This window comes from Solanum pennellii, chromosome 9 (genome assembly GCF_001406875.1).
Source record: "Solanum pennellii chromosome 9, SPENNV200".
Lineage (NCBI taxonomy): Eukaryota > Viridiplantae > Streptophyta > Magnoliopsida > Solanales > Solanaceae > Solanum > Solanum pennellii.
Window position 1 is genome coordinate 66,342,721 of NC_028645.1, and position 24,982 is coordinate 66,367,702.

General features: G+C 32.4%; 1 protein-coding gene across 1 annotated transcript; it reads right to left on the reverse strand.

Annotated features, from left to right (window-relative positions):
- Positions 1 to 12,348: 12,348 nt before the first annotated feature.
- LOC107030301 lies at positions 12,349 to 13,178 on the reverse strand. Its single transcript, XM_015231626.1, has 2 exons — positions 12,947 to 13,178; positions 12,349 to 12,491 (listed from the first exon to the last, which is right to left on the reverse strand). The coding sequence occupies exons 1-2, from the start codon at positions 13,176 to 13,178 to the stop codon at positions 12,349 to 12,351; spliced, it is 375 nt and encodes a 124-aa protein (XP_015087112.1).
- Positions 13,179 to 24,982: the final 11,804 nt, after the last annotated feature.

Consider the following 24,982-nt stretch of genomic DNA (forward strand, 5'->3'; position numbering starts at 1 on the left):
TGGTTGGGTGGGTGGGGGTAGTACCTTAGTTTAGTTAATACCTAGTTCCACCACTTAATAATAGTTCTAACTACTGCTAACAACTTATTCTAAAAGGAATTGTCTTATGTAAGTAGTAATTAATAAGTTTAATAAAATATATAGGTTAAGTTGATTTTTTCTTCTTAAATTAGAGAGAAAGTAAATTGAATAATAGTGTTAACTAGTAACTGTAATAACCCATTAGGCGTTTTAAGTGTTATAACTTAGTATTCTTATAAAATACTTTTCGATACATTTTAAATGAGTATTTTGGACTATTCATAACTACATTAATTTATTTAATGGGGTAGTTTTTATAATTTGTGTAGTTGGTGGTTAAGGAAAATAAATGTAAACTTAATAGTGGGTTACTTTCACACTTATATATTTTCTCTTATATAATAATTAGTGAGTAAATATTCTGTAGAAAAAATAAGGGTTTGAGAAAAGAGAGCTGCTACATCAAAGTCAATCGTGGCTCTTTCTACTGGTACGTTTCTTCGCAAATTACAATCTTATTGTGGAACTATTATTGTACTACTATAGCATCAAATGGATGGAATGGATGTATCTTTTAGTTGGTAATTGGTCATTATAATTGAATTAGGAAGGAAAATTTGGCAATGTTGAAATTGAAATTTGGAATATGGCATTTCGGCACCGTGAAATTAATAATCTTGATACCTATCTATGGAAGTGATGTTTTTTATGAAGAAGTCTTGATAATTATTGTTAATGTAGTGAAAAGTGGAGATAATAAATGATAGTTTTACAATATAAATAGTTCTGAGTGTCACATTCTGACACGGTTTTATTGATTAGAGTGTCACATTCCGATATAGTATTACGGATCAGAGTGTTACATTCCGACAAGACATTATGGATCGGTGTATCACATTCCGACACGGTATTATTGGACCGGAGTGCCATGCTCCGACACAATATAATTGGATCAGAGTGTCACATTTTGACAAGGTAATATTTAAGGAGAATGATATTGAATTAACTTAATGTACTCAATTTCAAAGAATTCATTTCTCAAATCAGTGTTTGAGGAGGTATGAGTCCCATATGTGTGCTTGATATTGTGATTGATTGCTTATTTACTTTAATGTTGTTGTCATTGGTTAATGTTGTTTTTTGTCTTGCCACCTACTTAGTTTCATAGTTGACTTTATACTATTATTCATTGTATATTAGTTTCTATTTTGTGTTGGCCGATGATACTTACTCAGTACATGTTGCTCCATACTATGCGCTACTTGTGTTTGCCTTTTATGGAGTGCAGCCAGTGTACTAAAAACTCCGACTTGCCCTCATGTCTAGCCGGTCTCTAGCATATTAGCTTCCAGGTTGAGCACCTTATTCAAGCTCGTATTGGATTCTCTTGGTCATGACATGATGTCCTATGTTTTCGAACATAGACTATTTTATTTATTTATTTTGATGACTTTAAACTCTTAGACTTAGTATTTGAAGATAAAATGTCCTTAATTTGACGACTTTTAGGTTTTCGGAATGATATTTAGTAGTCTTTAAGGGATTTGAGTTTCTTACACTAATAAGATTTAGTATTCCTCTTTATGATTAATATTTCATAAGTTGAATTATAAATAAAAGTTGAGGTCGGATTCATTGGTTCTACCACCAAAGAGGTTAAGTTTGGGTGTCACTCATGACTAGTTTCGGGTCGTGACAAGCTTGGTATTAGAGCGTTAGGTTTTATGATCTCATCACACAAGGAAAAGTCTAGTAGATTCTTGAAGAAAACTATATGGTCCTTTACTTTTCTTCGAGAGGATATTAGATATTAGGAAAACATTATTCCTTCTTTCTTTCGTGCTTCTACTTGAATTTAATTGAAATCTAGGTGATAAAAATTGGTTTATGAACTTCTTCACTCTATTTCACATATGGTTAGTACTGGAGTATCGTCAAAACGAAAAAAAATGTGTCCTTGAAAATAGGTATATTTTCTCAATTGACTACACTGTCAGTAATGACTAGTAATCAACATAATATTATTATCATAAAGTTGAAAACCTCATTCTTCGTAGGTATTGATTATGAAGATGCGTATACTTGTTTATTATTTTGACCTGCTTCATAATATGAATATAGTTGAGAGGCTTCGTGTTTAGTTTGTTGTATACTAGTTTCGGAGAGACGCAAAATTTTGTGGTAGTCTCATGTTGGCTGCCGATTATTAAAGGAACTACTGATGACTTAAGGAAACGTTTTCTAGCTTCTTCATAAAATTAAATACCCCAAATCTAGAGCGATAAGAGGAGAGATGGTTTCTAAAATAAATATAAATGGAAGATATGTGTTGTAGCCTATTAGGTCAATTTTGTACTTTATCTAGATATGTGACAACATGCAAGAAGTTTCATAAGGGACAACTAGAAAATGATCATCATTACTTTAGAAAATAAAGTTAGTACAACTTTCATATCATGTATGTGTTATTTAGCGAATGATGAAATTAGGTTGTGCCAATCGAGGGGTCAAAAATTTTTTTACTACGATCCCATGGATTTATTTTATATTAAGTACGGTCAAACTTATTAAGTGTGTTACTTTTGTTATCGACCTGATCAAAGAAAGAATGCAAATTTCTTAGGGGTAGAGACAAAATGGATTTATAATATTTTATCGATATTCAATGGGTATAATTGTTTGAGCTATTTGGGTGCAATCTTGTCGATAAGTATGGTGTGTTCTAGTGATGGATTTAACGACCTTTAATGGTACGGTACGGTACTAGTGTTACGTTGGAAATGATTACATTGATTGTCAAGTGTAAATACTAACTACTTAAGGAGCTATCAGTGGTATGACATGTTTAAATATGAGATTCGATGTTGCTTTTACAATTGGAAAACCAACTAGTTTGTTACTACGGAAGCTCGGAATAAGAATTATTTTAAAGGAAAATTTTAGTGGTGAATCTTTTTTATGATATTATTACATTTAGGTTGTTAAATGTATCTTGAGGGTTCTAGTACTAGTGATTTTTTTTAATCTCCAAAGGAGTGGATTGATGCTGGAATGAAAAACGTATAGATAAAGAATGTCAGTGAATATACTTGGGTGAATTCGATTGGAGATTTTAGTTCGAAAATATGTATAAAATTTTTATAGACCTTTGGATCTGATTGGTATGACTCGTGATGACAAAGGTTTACTGAGCGTGATGGAAATATGAGTTAGTGATGGATTGTGAATGAGATGCAATTGTAGAATATGTATTGTTGGTTAAATAAATTTTCTATGGAAATAATGACCTGTGAGTATCTAAGTTTGCGAGTTTCTACTATTTAGTAAGTATCGTGGTTTAATGGAACGTTTGGAGAGATGTTGGAGTACCTCTCGAATATAATTTAAAGGAGCTAGATTCATAATGAAAATTAAATAAAAATTAGTGGGATGAGTGTAGCCTTAGAAAAGAGGCGAGAGTAAGAATATTTTCTCTGATTAAAAGGACTTAAAAGGTATGTTCAATCAGATTAAGAATTGGGTTCAATGATGCTTAATTTCATCCGCTCTGGGCATAATAATAGTGTCATGTGATCATCAGATTGGTTAAAAAACTAGTTCATAAGACTTGATATAAAAGTGTACATACGTCCAACTCAAGTTTGATGATAAGTTCCATTGTGATTTGAGTTTGGTAATGAGAACATTTTGATTTATAACAAAAGATATTGTAAGATCGATGTAGAGGGGATTAATGATATGTCAAGATACATGAATACATAAAAATCTTCAAGGTATGAGATAATATTGATATATAAGGGGATTGAATTACACAATTGAATTCACAATTCAATTTTTGATTGATTTGTAAGTCGACATTCGTAGTGGTATATTTTTTCAAGATATAAATTTGCAAGATAAACAATGATCGTTTAATTAGACATTGAGCATTTGAATGGACTTCTGCGTAATTCTGGTCATGAATAAGTTTTTTACTTTTGATTTTTTCGGGACACAAGGAAAGGTTCACTTAAAGTGAAGGTTTAGAGTATAAGGTAAAATGTCATGAGTTGTTTGTTAAAGGTTGAGATGAGTAAGAAATCTTAAAAAATTAACAAGAGTCTAATACAAAGATGGGTTGAGATATTTTGAATTTTATGATACATTCCATAGGCATTTGATGGTTAATAGAGGTTATGAGCTTATAATACATAGAATAATTTGAGTGACAAAGAATTTCCCTTAGTGTTGGCATGAGGTATATGATGGTTTAGAATTGTAGCTAAAGCATGGTATGTGGAAGTGTGTGAAGTTGATTTTGGGTGTGATTTAATAGTTTTATCTCGATAGAAAGGTACTATCAAGTTATAAAATAGTGCTATTAGCCTTGTTTGGGACTCCTATTTCTCGTAAAAAGGCTTAAATAGAGAGAGAGATAGCTATAGTTTGAACATGTTCTTGATAATAATACTTTGATTCTAATGATGATTTGGGAGTAAGGTCGATGATCGGTGTTGTTATGATGTTTTTTTAGTATTAAGATGTTGAATTCAGTGGATGTGGCGTTCAATAAATTAAGTATGTTTGAAATTATAATATGGGCTATATTGGTGATTGTGGGTAATTAAAAAAAATATATCAAAGACATAGATTAAGATTAATAAAAATGTTTGATACGGGCACTATAAGGGGAGTCAAATGTGCGGGCTAGTTTGAAAATGAAAATAATAAAATGGGTTAAACAGAAATCGGGTTGAGTCTTGACCCGTCCAAGTTTTCTTTGGGCTCAAATGGGTTGGGCTCAAGTGGGCTAATAATGGTTTGAAACATGACCGCCCATTTTGACCCGATAAATCTCAATAACTTAACATATTGTTATTTAACTTTTATAATTCACAATTTAGATTTCAATTCAAGAATTTTTTGTTAAAAAGGTAAAAAATGGATTAGATAAATCCTAAAAAATGTTAAATAAAAAATACTTCATACCTTTAATATAGGAGCATATCTTAAAAATAAGTTTTAAAACAGGTTTAAATTGGGGATTGAATTGGGCTCAATTGGAAATTTTCTTCAAATGGGTTAATCTTGAATGCATTGAGATCAACCCAATTCCAATTATCTTGAGCCCAACCCATAAATTCTAGGCAGGTTACTTATGTTTGAGTTAATTTTTGACACCCCTAGGCCTTATGGAAGGAGTATCTAGAGTTATTTGACCTGGTTATGTACATTCTTATGTGACCAACTACTTCATTATGGTCATGGTTTAGAATATAGTTCACTTTATCTATCCGTGTGTGTTTTAACTTTTATGGGTAAGTCCCTCGTAGGGGATCAGGTGTACCTATCTTTGACGTGCTCTTGATTGGGTAGGATGTTTAGGCATACTTAATTATCTCAAATGACATATTTGGTGTTGTCTTGGATCTATTAAAGTTACTAGCCATTCTACACATACAATTTTGTTTATGAGAATTTATAGGAGAACTATCATAAAATTTTACAGTTGTTTAGACTTAAGAATTATCTCATCATCGGTGTCATGTTTTGACTACGTGTAGATATCCAATTGGTTGGTTTGATACTTTTGATATGAGACCTTGGATAGTAATATTTTGAAGGAATTGTTGAAAAATCTACCCTTTTTTACCCTCAGCTTCTTTTGATCGTTCAAAAGTAAACGTGTGTACATTGTTATCTATTGAAACGACCCATTTGGTCGTTTTGAGAAGTAGAGATTTGTATTTTATAAAATACTTTTTGATACACTATAAATGCATAATTTGGACTATTTGTATCAAGATTTTTGAATTTAATGGGGTAGTTTTTATAATTTATTTAGTTGGTGGTTAAGGAAAATAAAAGTAAACTTAATAGTCGGTTACTTTCACACCTTTATAGTTTTTCTTATATAATATTTATGGAAAAATATTTTGTAGAAAGCATGAGGGTTTGAGAAGAGAGAGCAACTACATCAAAACTTATCGTGTGTCTTTCCGCTGATACTATTCTTTGTAAATTACAATCTAATTCATGAAAGAATATTGTACTACTATAGAATCGAATGGATGTATTTTATAGTTGGTACTTGGTAGTTATAATTTAATTAGGCAGAAAATTTGGCAATGTTGAAACTGAAATTTTGAATCTGGCACTTTAAAAGTACGTTCTTTAACAATTTGTGGGGACTAACATTAGGGCATTATTGGCTAATGATGGATAAGGTTTGAGGTTCTTGGTTAGATTAGCATGACTTATATTATATAGATATATGTTATTGGCGAGATATTTATTAGAAATTCATTCAATTTTAATTCTTAAATTCTTAAGGCATTCCATTATTCTCTGTGGTAGAGTTTGATTATTATGGGAACAAGATTGTGAGTAGATAAAAATTGAATTACGATGATTAATTGAGGGTTATGGGAAATTATTAATTAATATTCAGAGTATAGAGTAGATCTTGGTTTTGCAATATTACTTTGGGGTGGATTAAAATTAATGAGTTCTTAGTTAGTTTCAATGTGTTGTATTTTTGGTATGGTAGAGAATAGAGTATAGAGTAGATCTCGCTCGAAGTGACACGTTGAATAAAGAAGACTTGATAAAATATTGTTAATGCACTAAAAGATGTGGTGATAGTCTATTCTACATTAACAATATTATTAGATCGGAGTTTCACATTCCAACCGGTATTATGGATCAGAGTGTCACAATCGAACACAACATTATGGATCATAGTGTCATGTTCCGATACGGTATTATGGATTCGGAGTGTCACTTTTGACAGATTTTTATTTGATTGGAGTGTCACTTTTCAACATGGAATAATTGGATCGGAGTGTGACGCTCCGACGCAGTAACATGAAAAGAAAAATATATTGAGTAACTTAATGAACTTAATTTCAACGAACTTATTTTCCAAATAAGTGTTATGTGGAGGCATGAGTCCCCATACGTGTGCTTGATATAATGATTGATTGTGTACATACTTTAGTATTGTTGTCACTGGTTCATGTTGTTTGTTACTTGTCACCTACTAAATATCATAATTGATTTTATATTACTTTTTATTTTTATGTTAGTTTTATTTTGGGTTGGCTGATGATATCTATTCATTACATGTTGCTCCGTATTGAGCCCTACTTATGTTTTCCATTGTTCCCTTTCATGAGGTCCATACTGAGCCCTACTTGTGTTTTCCTTTGTTCCCTTTCATGAAGTGCAGCGAATGTACCGGCGACTTTGACATGCCCTTAGCCCTAGCTAGTTGCCAGCATACCAGGTTCCCGGTTGACATACTTATTAAAGCTTGTGTTAGATTCTCTCGGTCATGATATGATGTCATTAGATTTGGGACATTATCTATTTTATTAATTTATTTTGGTGTCTATAAACTCTTAGACTTAGTATTTGAATATTAGATGTCCTTAATTTAGTGAATTTCAGCTTTTGAAAATTACATATAGTAGACTTTGATGGATTTGTGTTTCTTACACCAATAAGATTTAAGCATCCACATTATGATTAGTATTTCATAAGTTGAATGATAAATATAAGTTTGGGTTGGATTAATTTGTTCTCTCATGTAGGAGTTTAAGTGTGGGTTTCACACATGACTCGTTTTGGGTCGTGACAGTAACTAACATTACTATAAAATATGGGTGAAGTAAATTCATAACATAACATTAATGGGCTGAAACAAAAAACGAATTGTATAATTTTTGACAGAGATTGTTTGTGAATTTCTGATAGGAGATTTCATATTTTTATTCTCCTTTATGAACTAGTGAAAACCTTAATTTTTAACCAATTAAAAGGATTTGAGACCCATATTAGGATTTTCTTGTTGTGGGATCTACTAAAAAGAACTCTTCAAGGACACAATTTATTTGACGGCACAATTAAATATTCGGTTTAAAAAGATGTGAATGAAATTGAAGAGTTGTAACTTTTATAAAGAATTTTGACTTTTCGGAAGAGTTGCGACTTTTCTGAAGAGTTGACCCTTGGATGAAAAGTTATGACTTTTTCGTAAGTTTTGACTTTTTTTAAGGGATGTGCGTTTTCTGATATGTCACAACAAGAACTCATTCACACTATCATCTATTCTCCATAAATAGATGGGTTTCTCTTATTTTTCAATAACAAAATTTTGAACTTTTTTCTTTTCTATTAAATATAGTATTCTAAGTGAATTTTACTACTGTTGACTGGTTTGGTGACACCATGGTTTTAAGTATTAATACACCGGTGGGTAACATTATTCTATTATGAGAGGATATATTCCATCAACCCCGAGTACTTGAGGGGACTAATTTTCTTAAGAAAACATATTGTATTCGGTGGAGTCAATTTTATTTTTGAGAAAATATTTTATTTATTATTTTTAACTAGTAAAATTACCCGCGCCTCGCGCGAGAAATTAATTTCAGAGAATTCATAAAATAATATTATAAATTTATCACTTATTAAAACTAAAACACTATATTATCTTACATACAATATTATTACGTGGTAACAAACATTGGCAATGTAAAGAAAAAGGAATTTATTACATCCTATCATTTATCCTTACTAACAAAAACATAATTTAAATACTACATAAATTATACCAAGATCTGTAACATAAGCAATCGTCAGTGAGACATTCAAAAGGAACAAAGGACATAAATATTTTATTGTGAAGAAGAAGAAGAAGAAGAAGAAGAGGAGGAGGAGGAGGAGGAGGATGAAATTTAGAATTTTCGTTGTTTTAAAGTGAGAGGAAATCCCTTTATTTATAGACAACAAAGGGTATCGTGCACAAATGTGTATTATGCCTTATCTAAAAGGTTACAACTATTTGGAAAAGTTGCAACCTTCTGAAAGGTCACAACCTTTCATAAAAATCACATTCTTATTAAAAGTCATAACTTTTCATAAAAGTCGCAACTTTTAATAAAAGTCGCAGCTCGTAATAAAATTCGCAATTCTACATAAAAGTCACAACTCTTTACTAAAGTCACAATTCTTCATTAAAGTCACAATTGTTCATAGAAGTCGTAATTTTTCATGAAATGAGAAGGCTATTTTTGGAAAAATATAAATTTATAAGGGAATTCTTGTTTGTGGTGGTGCCACATAGGCGAGTAGAAGGTTTTCTCATATATGCATATATATATTTATATATATGCATATAAATATATATATGTATGTATGTATACATATATATATATATATATATATATATNGTATATATATATATGTATATAGATATATGTTTGTGTGTGTGTGTGTGTGTGTGTGTGTGTGTGTGTGTGTGTGTGTGTGTGTATATATTAAGTTTGTAGTTTTGAAAAAATTCTTTTAATTTTGTTGTTTCTTACCAAGTTCTTCAAAAGTATTTTTGTAAGTATCTTAGTAATATTTTCACACCTAAGATGGCTTTGAAGTTTAGGAGTTTATGTCAGGCATGGTGCATTATACACAAACATTCTACTGATCAGCTTTGTTTTCTCCTTGGGCATATACTGTTTTTGTAGCTAATGCCGAAAGGTCTAGCCTGTATCTTCTTCTGAAGCATAACTTCTTCGGATCAAACATCAGCTATCTTGTTTTCCAGGAGAATATGCCCAACTTTTTGCTTTTCTCCTTAAGCTATTTTTTTCTCTACTATCTTATAGCAAAAATTGTTTGCTTTCTACTGTGGACTTCAGTCTTTTCTTAATTTTTATGGTTTCATTCTTCTATTGGAATCAACAGAGTTAGTGATTTCCAGCTAAATGTCTGCCAAGGAGGAGGATGGGGAGATTCGTGCACATGTTGTATATAATGGGAGTACTTGTAGAATCAGTGAAATTGGGCTTGAACTTTATCCTCTTTCTGAGTGTGACTTTGACTAAGGCTTACCACATGCTCTTGTAGATTTTCCAAATTCTGGTGAGAAGTGGAGTTGGAGGGCAGAGAAAAGAGTTTCAAGTTCAGGCTTCTTAAGAGATAGATATTTGTATCTTCTGAAGCATTTTCAGGCTCCAAAAGGCGGACAGAAAAATAGTTTTCGAAGTAAGATTTTTGTTGAAAAGTATCTCCATTCTGAGTATCCTGATATGGATATAAACCAATTTTTTTCCCCATTTAGTTGGATGATTCCTTCGAAGAAATCGCCAAGATTAAAAGGCTAGCTTTTTGGTATATAAGATGTAGATATTTATTCGGTTGTTTGCGTTAATTAAAAAAAATACTTTACACATCTTTTTATTGACCTGATGCCAAATTTGATTCTTTTTAAACAAATATTGATTTGGAATCAGATACGATAGAGAGGACTACATCTTTAGGGACAAAATTGCAGTCTTTACTGCCTTATCTTACCATAAGAGCCATTACTTGTAAGGCTGGTAACGAAATTTTTCGATGTTATCAAAAGAAAATCCTTTTCCAGCCATGGTTTGTGATATTTGTTGCACTGAACCTGTTTTTGGCGACTATTATGGGTACAATTATGTTCGATGTGAAGCAACAATAGAAGGATATATATGTGGACATATTTCCTATCCAGACTGTGTTCTATGAGTTTACATGGATGGGAAAGTTAGAGGAAGCATCAATTTGGATGCACAATATTTTATGTTGATACTGTTATTCAAGGATGGATTTGGTTCTATATGCTTTGAAGCTTATGAATACTTGCACATCTGTTTCTTCTCGTTCTGACATTGAAATTATTTTGAATGTTGGTATTTGTATTTTGTGTGCCTCACAACAAAGAAGTGGAAAAGAGTTGTTGCATGATATTGTATCAATCAAGGCAAAGGTATAGCTAATTGATGAATTGTACTTTTTTTTCCTTATGATGCTATCTGTTTTCCTTTTAAGGTTTACATTTAGTAGAATGACTAATTTGATAATAATTTCAGCTTAGGAAAGGAGTTTGCATTCAAGATGCGTTCGAAAAGGAAGGTTGTGTGGATGGCAATGGTAACTTCTCTCCCCTCTCATGATCTTGTTTGTATTGATCAGTTACTTTGACTTGAATATTTGTACCTGAGCAAGACATTTCAGTAAATGCAAATGTTGTTCTCTTTCAATAATTATTGTTTATTTCAGGACATAAATATATAAATTTGTTGATTTTTTCAAGTTAACTACCCTACAATTTAGATGATTAGATTAAAGAAACTTATTTCATAAGGTGTAAAGAGATAAAACAATTGATACAGATATTGTTTTACTTGTTCGAATAACCAATGTCAGCCTAATCAAGTCCCTTTGTTTTCCTTAGAGCTTAAATGTTTCCAATTTGATAAATAGACTATTTTGAACTCCTTGACATGAAAGATTACAGTTCACTTGTTGGTAACATCCTCTACTCGTATAATTTTTAATCTATCCTTTTTTTTCTTTTAGTTAGATCGATTAAATTCAATGTTTTTACAAGGTTAAATAGTGAATGTAGGATATGCGTGTTATAGCTTATTTCCATCATTGGAAAAGTCATTCTTCCTTGATTCTGATAAGGTGTGCTTTCCTTCTATTTGGTTGCTCATTCGTCTAGATTTCATTTTTACACGAGTCAATCTCCTCGATTCGGGTACATTCGTTTATCAATCTTCCCTCATTCTTGTAGTGTGTGACTTCCATCTATGAATAGATATGCTTTCTTTTCACATATTTTTGATGTATCTCTTTTTTTCTTTAACAGATCATTGAATATTAGTGTAATTATTACAACATATAGTAAATAGAGCTAACAATATGTGTTATATCATTCAGCCTTAAGATATACTACTAAGATTTACTTGAGCGTATCAATAGGGCTTCTATATCAAGATATTTTTCTTATTGTGCTTGTGATTCTTTTTACTATGCTAGAAGTGAAACCATATGCCAATTTAAACTGATCAACTGTTAGAAATAACTATGCTGAAGGAAAAAATCTTCTTCTTGAATTAGGTTCCTTATACATTTACTTTACTCGCGCCGTTCATTATAAATTTACGGCACTAATGCCGGATTGGGACTTTTTTGTATGCATGTGGATGAATACCTTAGTTAATTAATAAGTAAATGAATGGCTCGAGTAAAGTAAATGCATAAGGAACCTAATTCAAGAGGAAGAGTTATGCCTAAAACAAAGTTATTCTCACTATTGATCGGTTTAAACTGGCATATGGTTTCAGTTCAAGGTCTAGTAAGAAGAATCACAAGCACAATAACTTGTTATAAAAGCCCATGATACGCTCCAGTAAATATTAGTAGTATAGATTAAGGCAAAATGATAAAACACATATTGTTAGATCTGTTAACTATAGGTTGTACTAATGACACTAAATTCATTCTTTAATCACAGTATCGACATAAATACTATGCATCCAAATTGATGCTTCCTCCAACTTTCCCAGCCATATAAGCTCGTAGAGAACAGTCTAGATGCGAAACATGTCCACATATGTATCCATCTATTGTTCCTTCACATCGAACATAATTGTACCCATCATAGTCCAAACCTATCGTTTTGAAGCAAAGGATACAACAACAACCTCGGAAAAATCAAGGTTCACTGCAACAAATATCACAAACCATGACCGGAAAATGATTTTCTTATGATAAACTGCTAAAAATTTCATTACCAGCCTTACAAGTAATGGCTCTTATAGGAAAATTAGACACTAAAGACTGCAATTTTGTCCCTAAAGATGTAGTCCTCTCTATCATATTTGAGTAAAAATCAATATTTGATTAAGACGAAAACAAATTTGGCATAAGGTCAATAAAAAGAAATGTTAAGTGTTTGTTTTATGACGCAAACAACAGAATAAATATGTACATGCTATACACTAAAAAGCTAACCTTTTGAGATTGCGACTTCTTTGAGGAATCATCAAACTAAATGAGTCAAAAAATTGGTTTATATCCATGTCAAAATAATCAGACTAGAGATACCTTTCAAATGAAATCTTACTTCGAAAATCATTTTCCTGTCCACCTTTTGGAGCCTTAAAATTGTTCGGAAGATACAAATATCTATCTCTAAAGGTGCCTGAACTTGAAACTCTTTTCCCTGCCCTCCAACCCCACTTATCACCAGCATTTGGAAAATCTACAGGAGCATATGGTAATCCTTCGCCAGAGTAAGACTCAGAAACAGGACAAAGATCAAGCCCAATTTCAATAATTTCTAGAAGCACTCCCATTATCTAAAACATGTGCACGACTCTCCCAAACCTCCTCCTTGGTTTATATTTAGCTTGAAATCTCTAACGATGCTGATTCCAACAGAAGAATGAAACCATAAAAATATGGAAACTTCAGAAGTCCGCAGTAGAAAGCAAACAATTTTGGCTGTAAAATATTGGAGAAAAAAATAGCTAAAGCAGAAAAGCAAGAAGTTGGGCATATTCTCCAGGAAACAAGATAGTAATGTTTGATCCAAAGAAGTTATTCATAAAATGATGATAAATGTTAGACCTTTCGGAAGGAGCTTCAAAAATACTATCCTCCCAAGGAAACATCAAAGTTGATCAGCAGAATGTTTGTGTATAATGCAGCATGCCTGACATAAACACCTAAACTTCAAAGCTACTTTTGGTGTAAAAATATTACTAAGAAACTTAAAAAAAATACTTTTGAAGAACTTTGTAATAAACAACAAAATTTAAAAAATATTTTCAAAACTAGAAAATTAAAACCAATAAAGAGAATAGAATCTCAAATAAATTAAAAATAATAAAAAAAATTTTTTTTTAAAAAAAAAATTTGACCCCACTGAATGCGAAATGTTTTCCTTAGAACTAATGAAGGGGAAGGTAGAGATGAGAACTTGTTTATGGAAGAATACTATTTAATTAGGTTGTTCTTGCCTTCTTGGTTTGCTTGGGTTAATTACAAATGACTATGGCCACCCCTATTTATACTAGAGTAGCAATGCTTCTAGATTTTATTTTAGATTGATCTATAAGAAAAATTTAGATGTCCTTATCTTCTAACTATCTATGAAAAATCTATATTTTTCTATAATTCACTATAAATATCTACTTCTCTAGAACATCTACACTATTCCTAGATACATCAAGTACATAATGTTCTACTCTATATAATTGTAGAAAGTTCTACTAAATATTTTGGATTATTTATACCTCCAAATATCATATTTGTTTTTCACACTCCCCATTAAAGTCATTTTTTTGGAAACTACCTGACATTGTCATGGAGGAGATCAAACAAAGCTTTGAGGCACATCTTGGTGAAAATCTGGCAGTTTCTTCCAGACTCCTCGTGTTGATTTTAATGAAAAAGATTTTCCCTTATCGAATGATCCATGTAAATTATCTCCTTGCTGATTTCATGAACTCCCCCTTTCTCTTCGCTTCTCGACAACTAAATTATCAAGAAAAACACTATCAATTGTTAGTGAAGTCTCAACATCAACATCGGATACACTGCCATATTCTTTTATCATCTCCTCGGTAAATTTTTTGACAACATCAAAGTTATCAAAATTCATACCATTTGTCTTTAAGACTTCAATATCATCATCTTCCTATATTAATCTCTACTTTCTCCATCTGCTTTAAAAAATTTCTCCAAGCCATTAATTGGCCTTACTATTGCCGATGATTGAGCAAATACTTCTGCTTCCAATATAACTCCATCAATGCTTTCTCTGTACATGTCGCTACTAGCACATGCAGTTTCACATATTGCCTTTTCGGGATCTTTTTTTCTATTTCTTCTATAGAGGATACTATATAACCACTTTGAATATCCTCAAAAATTTCTTGCTTAATGTCAACATCAGTTTCTTGCTTTCCAAGTGATCAGATATATTATATTCTAAATCCTTGATCCAATCTCTTTCAAGATTGATGGAAATCATGGTATGTATTGCTCAAGCCTCAACTACTATACCTTTTTCGCACTCTTCTCCTTCTTCGGCAACTTTTTGTGCCATATTTCTTTACTCGGCTTGGAACTATTTCTTTGTGAGCCCTACTTTGCCACAACGATAACATCTGATTAAGATGTCTGACTAAATGAACAGATAAAAGATCGGTATAGCCGGGATGACCTATTTTAAGATAAGATGATCCACCTCTATGTTCGCTTCGGAGGCTAACTCGGATAGGTTAGATACAAGGGAAAGAGCCCATAAAAGAGATATTGGATGCCCTTCCCGATGCCTTATATAATAGTTAGAAGACTCTTTCTTCTTTCCAAGCGAGCTTGAACCACCTGAGGATCTATAGTGCGACATATCTCCTGTTTTTTCCTTTAAAATTTCTCTTGTTGTTTACAAGAGAATTTTCTTCTCCTTTGACAAATACACTAGACAACTATTTAGCTTGTAATTCCTGTGGCAACCACAAATTTTAAATTTTTTCCAAGTATGGCTGTTGAGACCATCATTAAATTGACATTAAAAATGGAATATATTTAGGTTTTAACCCACGAATAAATATTGTTCTCGTTGTGCTTCAGAAATAGCCTTCTTCGGATTCATTAGAGATATCTTAGAAAATAAGTTATTAATCTCAAAAAATACTCTGAGATGGAAAAGTTACCTTGAGTGGTGTTAGCCGATTCATTCTACAATATCTGTAGCCAAGCTTCATTCTTCTTGTTGAACAAATATTAGAGGGTTGTCCTCCATATTTCATGAGCTGATTTATACTTTAAAAAATTAACCAGATGAGATTGTCCACTTCAAAATGAACTCCGCCTTCGCATTAAACTGCTTCCACTTCTTGTATATGCTACTTACATATTTCGGTCCGTTCGCAGGAGGACTTGTGTCATTCCCATTAACAGCATCCCACAAATCCTCTCCAACAAGGTATGATTCTATGCAAGTCTTCCATACCTTGTAATTGGACTTGTTTAACAACTCCACCCAAGTCCATTATCACGGGTGCTAAAATCCATATAGAAAAACAAGTTTAATCTACCTCTAACCCGATCTTGAAATAACACCCAAAAACCAACGTATGGTTATGGATCTGATAGTGTGTAGAGAATAGCAGAAGAAAAGTGTAGTTATGGAACCTTCTGCTAGCCCAAAAATATATACTAAGATTGGAAGATTCAACTAAAGAAGGGAAAGCTAGAAAGGAAAACATTTTTTATGGAAGAATACTCTTATTAGGTTGTTCTTGGTTTGCATTGTTTATGACTATGGCCACCCCTATTTATACTAGAATAAGGATTCTTCTACAAGTTATCATTCAACTCGCTTTGTTCCAAGTAGTTGTAGTATGTCACATTAGCACACCATCTAAATCTCATTTTTAATTCAAACTAATTTGTAATGTTTTACTTGAGCAGAGGGTCTATTAGAAAAAATCTTTCTTCCTTGAAGGGGTAAAGTTTAAAGACTAGTTTATGACTTTCCCCTTAAGTCATTGGGATGCAGTTGTTTGTATTCTGTGTTATATAAAGTCAGCTTCGAGTAATGTACCACTCTTTGAGGATCAATGTTACAAGCATATAATTGGATATACAGATGTTAAATGGGCAAGATCACCATCCAATGGGCGTATTACATCTCAATATTGTGTTTTGGTCAAGGTAATTTGGTTTTGTGGAAGAGTAGGAAACAAAGTGTGGGTGCTCGATCTAGTGCAGAAGCAGAATATCAAGCAATAGTTGTGGCAACTTGTGAGTTAGTTTTGATCAAACTGTTGTTTAGAGAACTAAAAATTGAAGAAATTGATCGGACGGAACTTCTGTGTGATAATATAGCACACCATCTCGCATCAATTCCAATATTTCATAAGAGGACTGACCACATTGAGATTTATTGTCACATTGTCAAAGAATGATAATCTCAAAAGACATTAATACAAAATCTCAACATTTAAATTTCATCACCAAGTCCCTCACTGTTAAAGTTGGAGACTGTGATATGTTAATGGACTGTTTGCAAGAGGATCTCACCTCCTCTAAATCGGACGGTGAGGCTACCAAGGATCATGAAAAATATATTCATCGATTGAATACCCCATATGGATTCTCTGGACACAACAACCAAGTTCAACCTACCTCCAAGAAATCCCTCCAATCAGGGAGGAACCTCTTACATTAACATCAAAGTTTCCACAACCAACATTGAAAATCAAATAACCCTTACAACTAATGTTTCCAATGTTTAGCTTCGTACCATGAATATTAGTGGAATAGGATCCAACTATTCCTTCGAAAGATTACTCCTTTTTAAACAAAAATTTTAGTTTCCGCTCCTCTTCATACAAGAATATATGGTTTCTTGTGATAAAGTGGATAAATTTAGAAGGAATTTTTGTTTAATCAGGCCTACAACAAAAATTCTAACAAAATATGGATCCTTTAGTTGAATGAAATTGATGATGAGGCCATTCATGTTTGAGAGCAATATGTTTTCAAAGTTATCCATAATGTTGACCATATTTTTTCCTTTCAGTAATCTATGAAAAATGCACAAACCTGAGGAAAAACTGATGCGCAGAATTGAGAGTTATAGCAAATATTATCCAAGACCCTTGGGGAGTAACATACGACTTTAAATTTGTAGTATCCAGTGATGAGAAATTTGGACGAAGGATTCATAGAATTGAAGAAACTATTGATATCATTGAATGCCCTAATTAGTGTGGTCTTCAAGATGCACGGTTCTGAGGTTCTAAATCTTGGTGCGACAATAGATACCCCATAACACTATTAGGAAAAGATTGGACAGACTTTTTTATTACTCTTTATGGTAAGATATGTATATTCCTACTAATGTTACTCACTTATCGAGAATGTGCTCGAACCATGCGTCACTTTTAATTATAATTAATATTGATACTCCTCTAACTAACAAATACTTCTAATTCTTGAATATATAGGAGGATCACTCTGACTTCGTCGATATAGTCCAAAACCCTTGGAATGAAGAAGTCAATCGGAATACTTGTAGATCCTTCACCAGAAAATCAAGAGGACTTGCAAAACTATGAGTCCTTGGTCTAGAATGACTATTGGGGACCTCTACGAATAACCTAGAAGAGTTGAAATCCGAATTCAAGCTTTTGAAGACAAGAGTGTAACAAAAAATACAAGAGATAAAAAGAGATATCTCTCTAGGATCAAGGCCGAATCCACTAGATTTCTCAAACTTCAAGAGTCTATCCTCAAAAAAATTTCTAGGGTAAAATGTCTTGAAGGATATTCTAACACGGCCTATTTTCTCAACATCATCAGAGACAGGAGAAAAAGATCGAACATTGGGAAATTTATGGAGAAATACAACAACTACCTGGAAGGAAATGACAAAAGTGCTGAAATGGCTATCAGATTTTACAGGAATCTCTTTATTACTACAATACTAACCCTGATTATAGGTCCCTTAATATTCTTCAAACAGGCATCACAAAAGAGGAAAATGATATGTTCTTCTCCCTTTCAACACTCAAAGAACTTCAATATTGTTTAATGTCCATAGATATCGATAGTTCTCCTAGACCAGATGGACTAATTGGGTATTTTCATCAAAGTACTTGGATCATCGTTGTTTAAGATCTCCATAAAGTTGGGACTGCCTTTTCGCAGGTGATATCCTTCTGAATTTCGATACTCATATTTGTCTTGTTCTTACTCCTAAGATTGGTCACCACATATCTTTTTTTGAATTGAGATCTATCAACCTGTGCAATGTTTTAGAAAAAGTATCTCTAATATATTGAAAAACAGACTGATCTCTATCATTTCTCGAATTATCTCCAGGAAGCAAAGTAGATTTTTTGATAGCCATGAAATCCATATGTGACCCACCACTCTTTGGACTAATCACGTACTGCTAATCTTGGTGAATAATGGGCCCACCCCTCTACCATTTTCCAATTAATTACCGGGCTTCATTTCGCATGGTGTGAAGCTTGAACCTGCGACCTAAGTCACAAATCCTCCACCTTTTGACACTCGAGCTAGGCCTTGGGAGCAGGAATCAAAGTATCTTTCTAAAAGGCAGCACTATTACTTGAACTATTCTTCTTTCCCAAGAAATTATTAGTGATATGGGAACCCTAGACTTACCTCTACCATGTTCTTAGGCACCTTGGTTTCTCTGAGCATTGATTTTACCTCATCCATAATTATATCTCCAACACTTGTTTTTTAGTAGTGGTAAATGGAGGTCTTCATGGTTTCTTTAACTCTTCTAAGGGATTGAAGTGAGGATATTGTCTTTCCCCCCTCCTCTTAATTCTGAGCGTTGAATTGTTTTCTCAAACGCTTAACAATCTGCATAATCACACTGCTTACAAGAGTTTTTATATGCTCAATAATAGTCCTTAAATTATCATTTAACTTTTCTTGATAACACCATTATTTTTTGTGATTGTAGCAAAAGATATATCAAACTAATTACTGACATTGTGGACAGGTATGAACAAATATCTGGTCAACAGATCAACAAGAATAAGAGTAGCTTCGTCATGAAAGAAAAATCCAAAAAAGTTCTATTTGTCTGCATTTGATTCTGGAGGAAAGCATCAATGGATTGCATGGGATAATTTGAGTTACTCCTTTGAAATAGGTGGTGATAATTTTAAGAAAATTTCAGATGTTTGTATGGACATCAAGGAAAATCTATGGTGCAACCTAAGAACCTCTTGTTCTCTTTTGGGAGATTACATGAAGGCTAAGTACCTCGATAATCAATATTAGAAAGTCATATGTGAAGTTAAGTCATTGGCGGACCAACATATTTACTAACCCAAAAATGAAGGGCATATCTCTATGAAGCTAGACATTCTTCTTACTAGTAATGGTTAGTGGAACTGGAATTTTGTGCAAGTAGAGCTCCCAAATGATCTAAAGAACGATATCATAAACTTGTGTATTATTCTAAAAGACATCACAAATGACGAAAGTTATCTGGTAACACACCAATTAGAGCCACTTCACCCTCCACTCTGGTTGGGATATTATTAGAAAGCAAAGAAACCACAACAATGCCACCAACAGGATCTGGAATAATAGCATTACAATTAATTTGTCATCCCTTACATGGAGAGCTATTTATGGCAGGCTTCCTACTTATGAGAAAGTGGCTAAGTAGGGCATCTATAGCATCCTCGGATGTCATTGTTGTGCTGCAAATAATGAGACCAACAACTTTGAAATAGTGAATCACCTATTCTTTTAGGGTTAACATGCTAGAAAAGTGTACTGGTGTGATATCGCAAGTCTAGTTGAAGTGAGGCTCACCCATAGGTCTCTTAAAATCCGCATCCTCAATTGGGGGAATACTGTTACAAAGAACCCTATTTCTAATTTTGGTATTCACGCTCTCCCCCAATAATTGTTAGGAGAGATGAAGATAAAGATGCTCTAACGAATTTGATGCTATTAAGCTTTCTGTATACAGATCTAAAGCTAACATTCTTTTTAACATTGTAGAGTTTTGGAGAGATATACACTGGATTTTTTATGCCAAAATTCATCATTACAGAACCACTACCATCGTTAATTGGATTAAACCTCTTAATATGTCTGTAAAATTCAACAGTGATGGCTGTTGCATTCAAGTTTGTTCTGGCGGAGGTGGCCTGATCAGAAACTCATTGGGAAACCTCATGTTTGCTTACTGCATCAATTAAAAAATGGTATAAGTAACATCGTGGAAATGGCAGCTCTTCTTTATGGCCTTAAATGGTGTGCTAATAGAGGCTTCTCTAATTTCTCGGTTGAAACATACTCCATCCTTTTAAATAAACACATTAAAAGAGTTAGAACATGGTCAAAGATGCGAGGAAATTAATTGACATGGTTACCATATTAGTCATTGCTTTAGGGAGGCTTATAGACCTGCGTAAAAAATCGCCAACTTAAGTTATGACATTCTTAGGAGTTCTCTTCGACTCTGTTTTGACCCTTCGTAAAAAAGTTGGAGGTCTCTCCAATTGTGGCGGACCCAGAATTTTCATTTAGGAGGTTCGAAAACTAAAAAAATAAACACGTAAATATGGGCCCTTTGAATCTTTTGGGTTTAAACCACAGTTTTGGCACATTTATTTAAAAAAATGCTTGAAAAACAGATCTGATTATTTAAAACAAAAATAAACTGAAACTATAAAGAAAACTAAAGAAATGTTGTTGCGAGGATTTAAATCTGAGGAATGCAGCTTAATATTCAGGGGTCTTACCATTGAGCCATCAATTTATATGTGTTATTGAGGGGGTTAAGAATATATATGCATCTACAGAAATATAGAAAATTTACCTTACATATATCGTGTTTTTTCTTATCGAGGGTGTTCGGGCGAACACCCTGGACCCAACGTAGGTCCGCCTCTACTCTCCAATATGGATAGATGGGATTTCCCAACCTTTAGCACTAAACAATTGTAACCTGCCAATAGTATTTATGAGCCCCAATAAATTCTACACCGTGTTCAGGTATCTTTTGATTCAATTTGGACACCCTCCTTTCTAGTTGTACTAGTAGAACCGTCCTACACTGTTATTACCCCATAAAAACTTGACATGAATTTTTGAGCTTATCATAAAAGATCTAAAAGACCACTACATTCAATATTTCTCAACATTGTAACACAAAGTTGGTGCACTGTCCTTGGCATTTTCTTGTCATTGAATTCATATTCCTATGACATCCTTGGCGTAATATTAACGAAGATACAATGTTTATCAAATTATAATTCTTTTTTTATAATTGGTTTTTGAAAGAGTTATCTAAGAAGTGAAAACAATGGCAATAACCAATTATTTCTTTTTAAAAAGATTGTAATGTTAACATAATATTGCTATAACAAATCTCTTTTGAAGAGTTATAGTATCGAGATCTTAGATACTAAAGCTAACTGTTTCGACCATAATCAATACGTTATCCAAGTGGTACTCACAATTGTAGACAGCGTAACAATAATTCAGAAGTATAAGCAAAAAGTGTATGAAAACAAATTTCAACGTTTAAGGATTATCAAAAGATAGAATGAAACTAAATGGTAGGAAAATCTGCATTAAAAGAAAAAAGAAAGACTTTGAACTCACTTTCGCCATAAAAATTCATTTTGAGTTATATGCATAAATGGTGTTACTCCTTCTGGAAGTTGAACCTTCAAAAAAAGTTAAGAATTGATCATTACTTGATGTAAATGGAATATCATACTGTAATGCGAAATCATGTATATAAGCAAAGGGTCTGGATTTATAATAGAGTCATAAACATTATTATACAGTCATCTTACTTAATGCTAATAGAATAACATATATTGTAATGCAAAATCATGTACATAAGAAAAGAGTCTGTATTTATTATACGGTTATAAACATTATTATACATGATTATTGTAATAAATGTACAATCAAATATCATATAGGATTACATACACCATGTCATAAATGTTTGCATCCACGTTTTGATGGAAAGGTAGGTAAAGTAACTAGATAAGAAAAGGTACAATTGAATGGAGAAACCATAAAACTGTCATTCCAAACAACCAGGATATTAAATAAGCCCACCTTTTGATACGTAAATTTTATTAATAAATATAGCATTACAAAGATGCTGCTAGAATAGTAGAACATGAAAGACTATGAGTATAGCTCTTTGCAGCTGGAAGGAGTCAATATAGTCAAAAAGAGTGTCAAAATAATTAAAAAATTTCATCTACATTTTTCAATAAGCCCACGTTTGTTGAGAGGAAAAACCAAATTTTGTTGAGAAATATTAGTTATTGAGGAACTACAACTTTAGGCTAGATATTTATGAAGGGCAATACTAAGAGTAGTCTAGTCTAGACATGTGTTGACTCAATATAACTTGTTTAAATAATTTTATACTATTTATAACACCAGAATCTACTAAAAGAATGATCAAACTGATCATATATGTACTCAACAGAATACACTAATATCTTAATTTACTACTCTTTTAATAATAGTACAACTATCAACCAATATTCTTTTATAAAAAAAGATTTTATTTTTCGTTAGTTCTCTAGGTATATTTTTGTATAAGTTCTCTGGATAATATCTTCTAATGATTTCAGTAGTCTACATAGCCGCACAAAATCATACACATACTGTTAAATGTAATCATCACACCAAGAGGAACATAAATGATCTAACAAATTTGTAACGAAGAATACATCATACAAGTACGATATGCTTTAGATCTAAAAAACATTTCAATCTTTTCCAGTTTCACTCAATGAAATTGTTATTGAGACATGCAAGACTTAACTAGGAAATTAATTTGTCAACCAAGTAAGTAATGCTGGGATCTAACTCATCAATAATAAAAGTTGATCTTGCACTCTCGTTTCTTTAATAATATTTTTTCTATTTTCTTTTGTATCCATCTAAAAAGGGCTTTCCTATAATGCAAAATTGTCTATACAAGCATTCAAGTTAATAAGTTAACTTACGTTCATATCTCATATGTGATGTAATGCCATACTAAATTTTCTATTTTTGTACTTTCTATTCACAAGGTAAATAATTTCATTAATGTTTGAGTCAATAGGCATTTGAATACAAGAAGTATCCAAAAGGAAACCGTATAAATATATGGTGTTACGAAAATCACCTAATTTTCTACACAACATGAGACATCATGGTTTCAACAAGAGAAAATAATGGATAGGAGGTTTATCCTCAACTTAATAAAATTCATAATCTCTATACCTTCAAATGTTCTCTCCACTTTTCTGCACTTAAAACTCTTTATCTAAAAACTTATTATAATGCTACTATCTCCGTCCGGTATTTTTTGTCATTGTTTCTATTTATAGAATCAAACTTTAAGAACTTTGACTAACATTTTAAGATGTATTTTTTCATCATATTGATAGGCAAAAAAATTGCAACTTATAGTACTTTTCATATATTTTTTGAATATTTATATTGTTTGTTTAAAATATTGAATTAACGTTATCTAATTTAACTTTGAAAATTAGACAAATGACTCTCGAAAAAGGTAATATGACAATTAAAAGTGGGCGGAGGGAGTATTTTATAAAATGCTTTTTAACAACTTAATTTGATTGTGTTGGTCATAGTATGCCATTTTTTTGTAGGATTGTCGACTATTCTCTTTTTATTTAGCTATCACCAAATTTGAAACTACAGTTTTTTCGTGGAGCAAATTGGTAAGTCCAATTTACTCAATGCCACTAACAACTAGGTTTACCAAGATAAGTCCTCCATACTTGAGAAGATCATTTGAGATTACTAGAATCAGCTTCTATCCGTTGAACTAGTAAGAGAAATATTGAAGGTAACAACATCTTGAATCCCATATGATAAAGCAACAAATATGTTTACTCTTTACACAACACAACCACATAATTACATCCAAGTTATTCAATGATCACTTTGCTAATCTTAAGTAGATAAACATTAAGATGTAAATCAGATTGCAAAAGCATAGGTCCATGTCTAAAAATTCACGGGGGTGTACAACCGTGTCTTAACCAATGTTCACCAAATTGAGGAACAATGACTAAGAAATTTAACAAGAATGGCAGAAAGATGAAAAGGTGAGAGAAACGTCGAAAGAAGCTAGACAAACATCCAAACATCCATTTTGTTGTAGAATTTGGTAAGAGTATATTAAATAAGATCTACAGAGTATCAGTATCATGGACTCATTATTCATGCTTGCATATTTTGGAACATTTAAAGATTCAAATTCAAGGTCAACTAAAAAAATAATATTATTCTTCAATTAGGTTCCTAAACCATGAAGTTAAGTGCACCAATTGGACTCTTTGTCTCGCTTAAGCTGAACTTCAGTACAGCCACCAAGGCAATAATTATCACTAAAGCCTGTAATTTATCATGCATGACCTCTATGTTGAAACTGTCATACTACTAAAGCTTTTAACTTATCATGCATGACCTGTAAGTTAAAACAAAAACCTACAAATTTAGTCTTGGCACTAGACTCGAACTAAAAGCTTAAAGTAAACTCAACATGTTGTTATCCAATATAGAAAGGTGAACTCAAGACTCACTA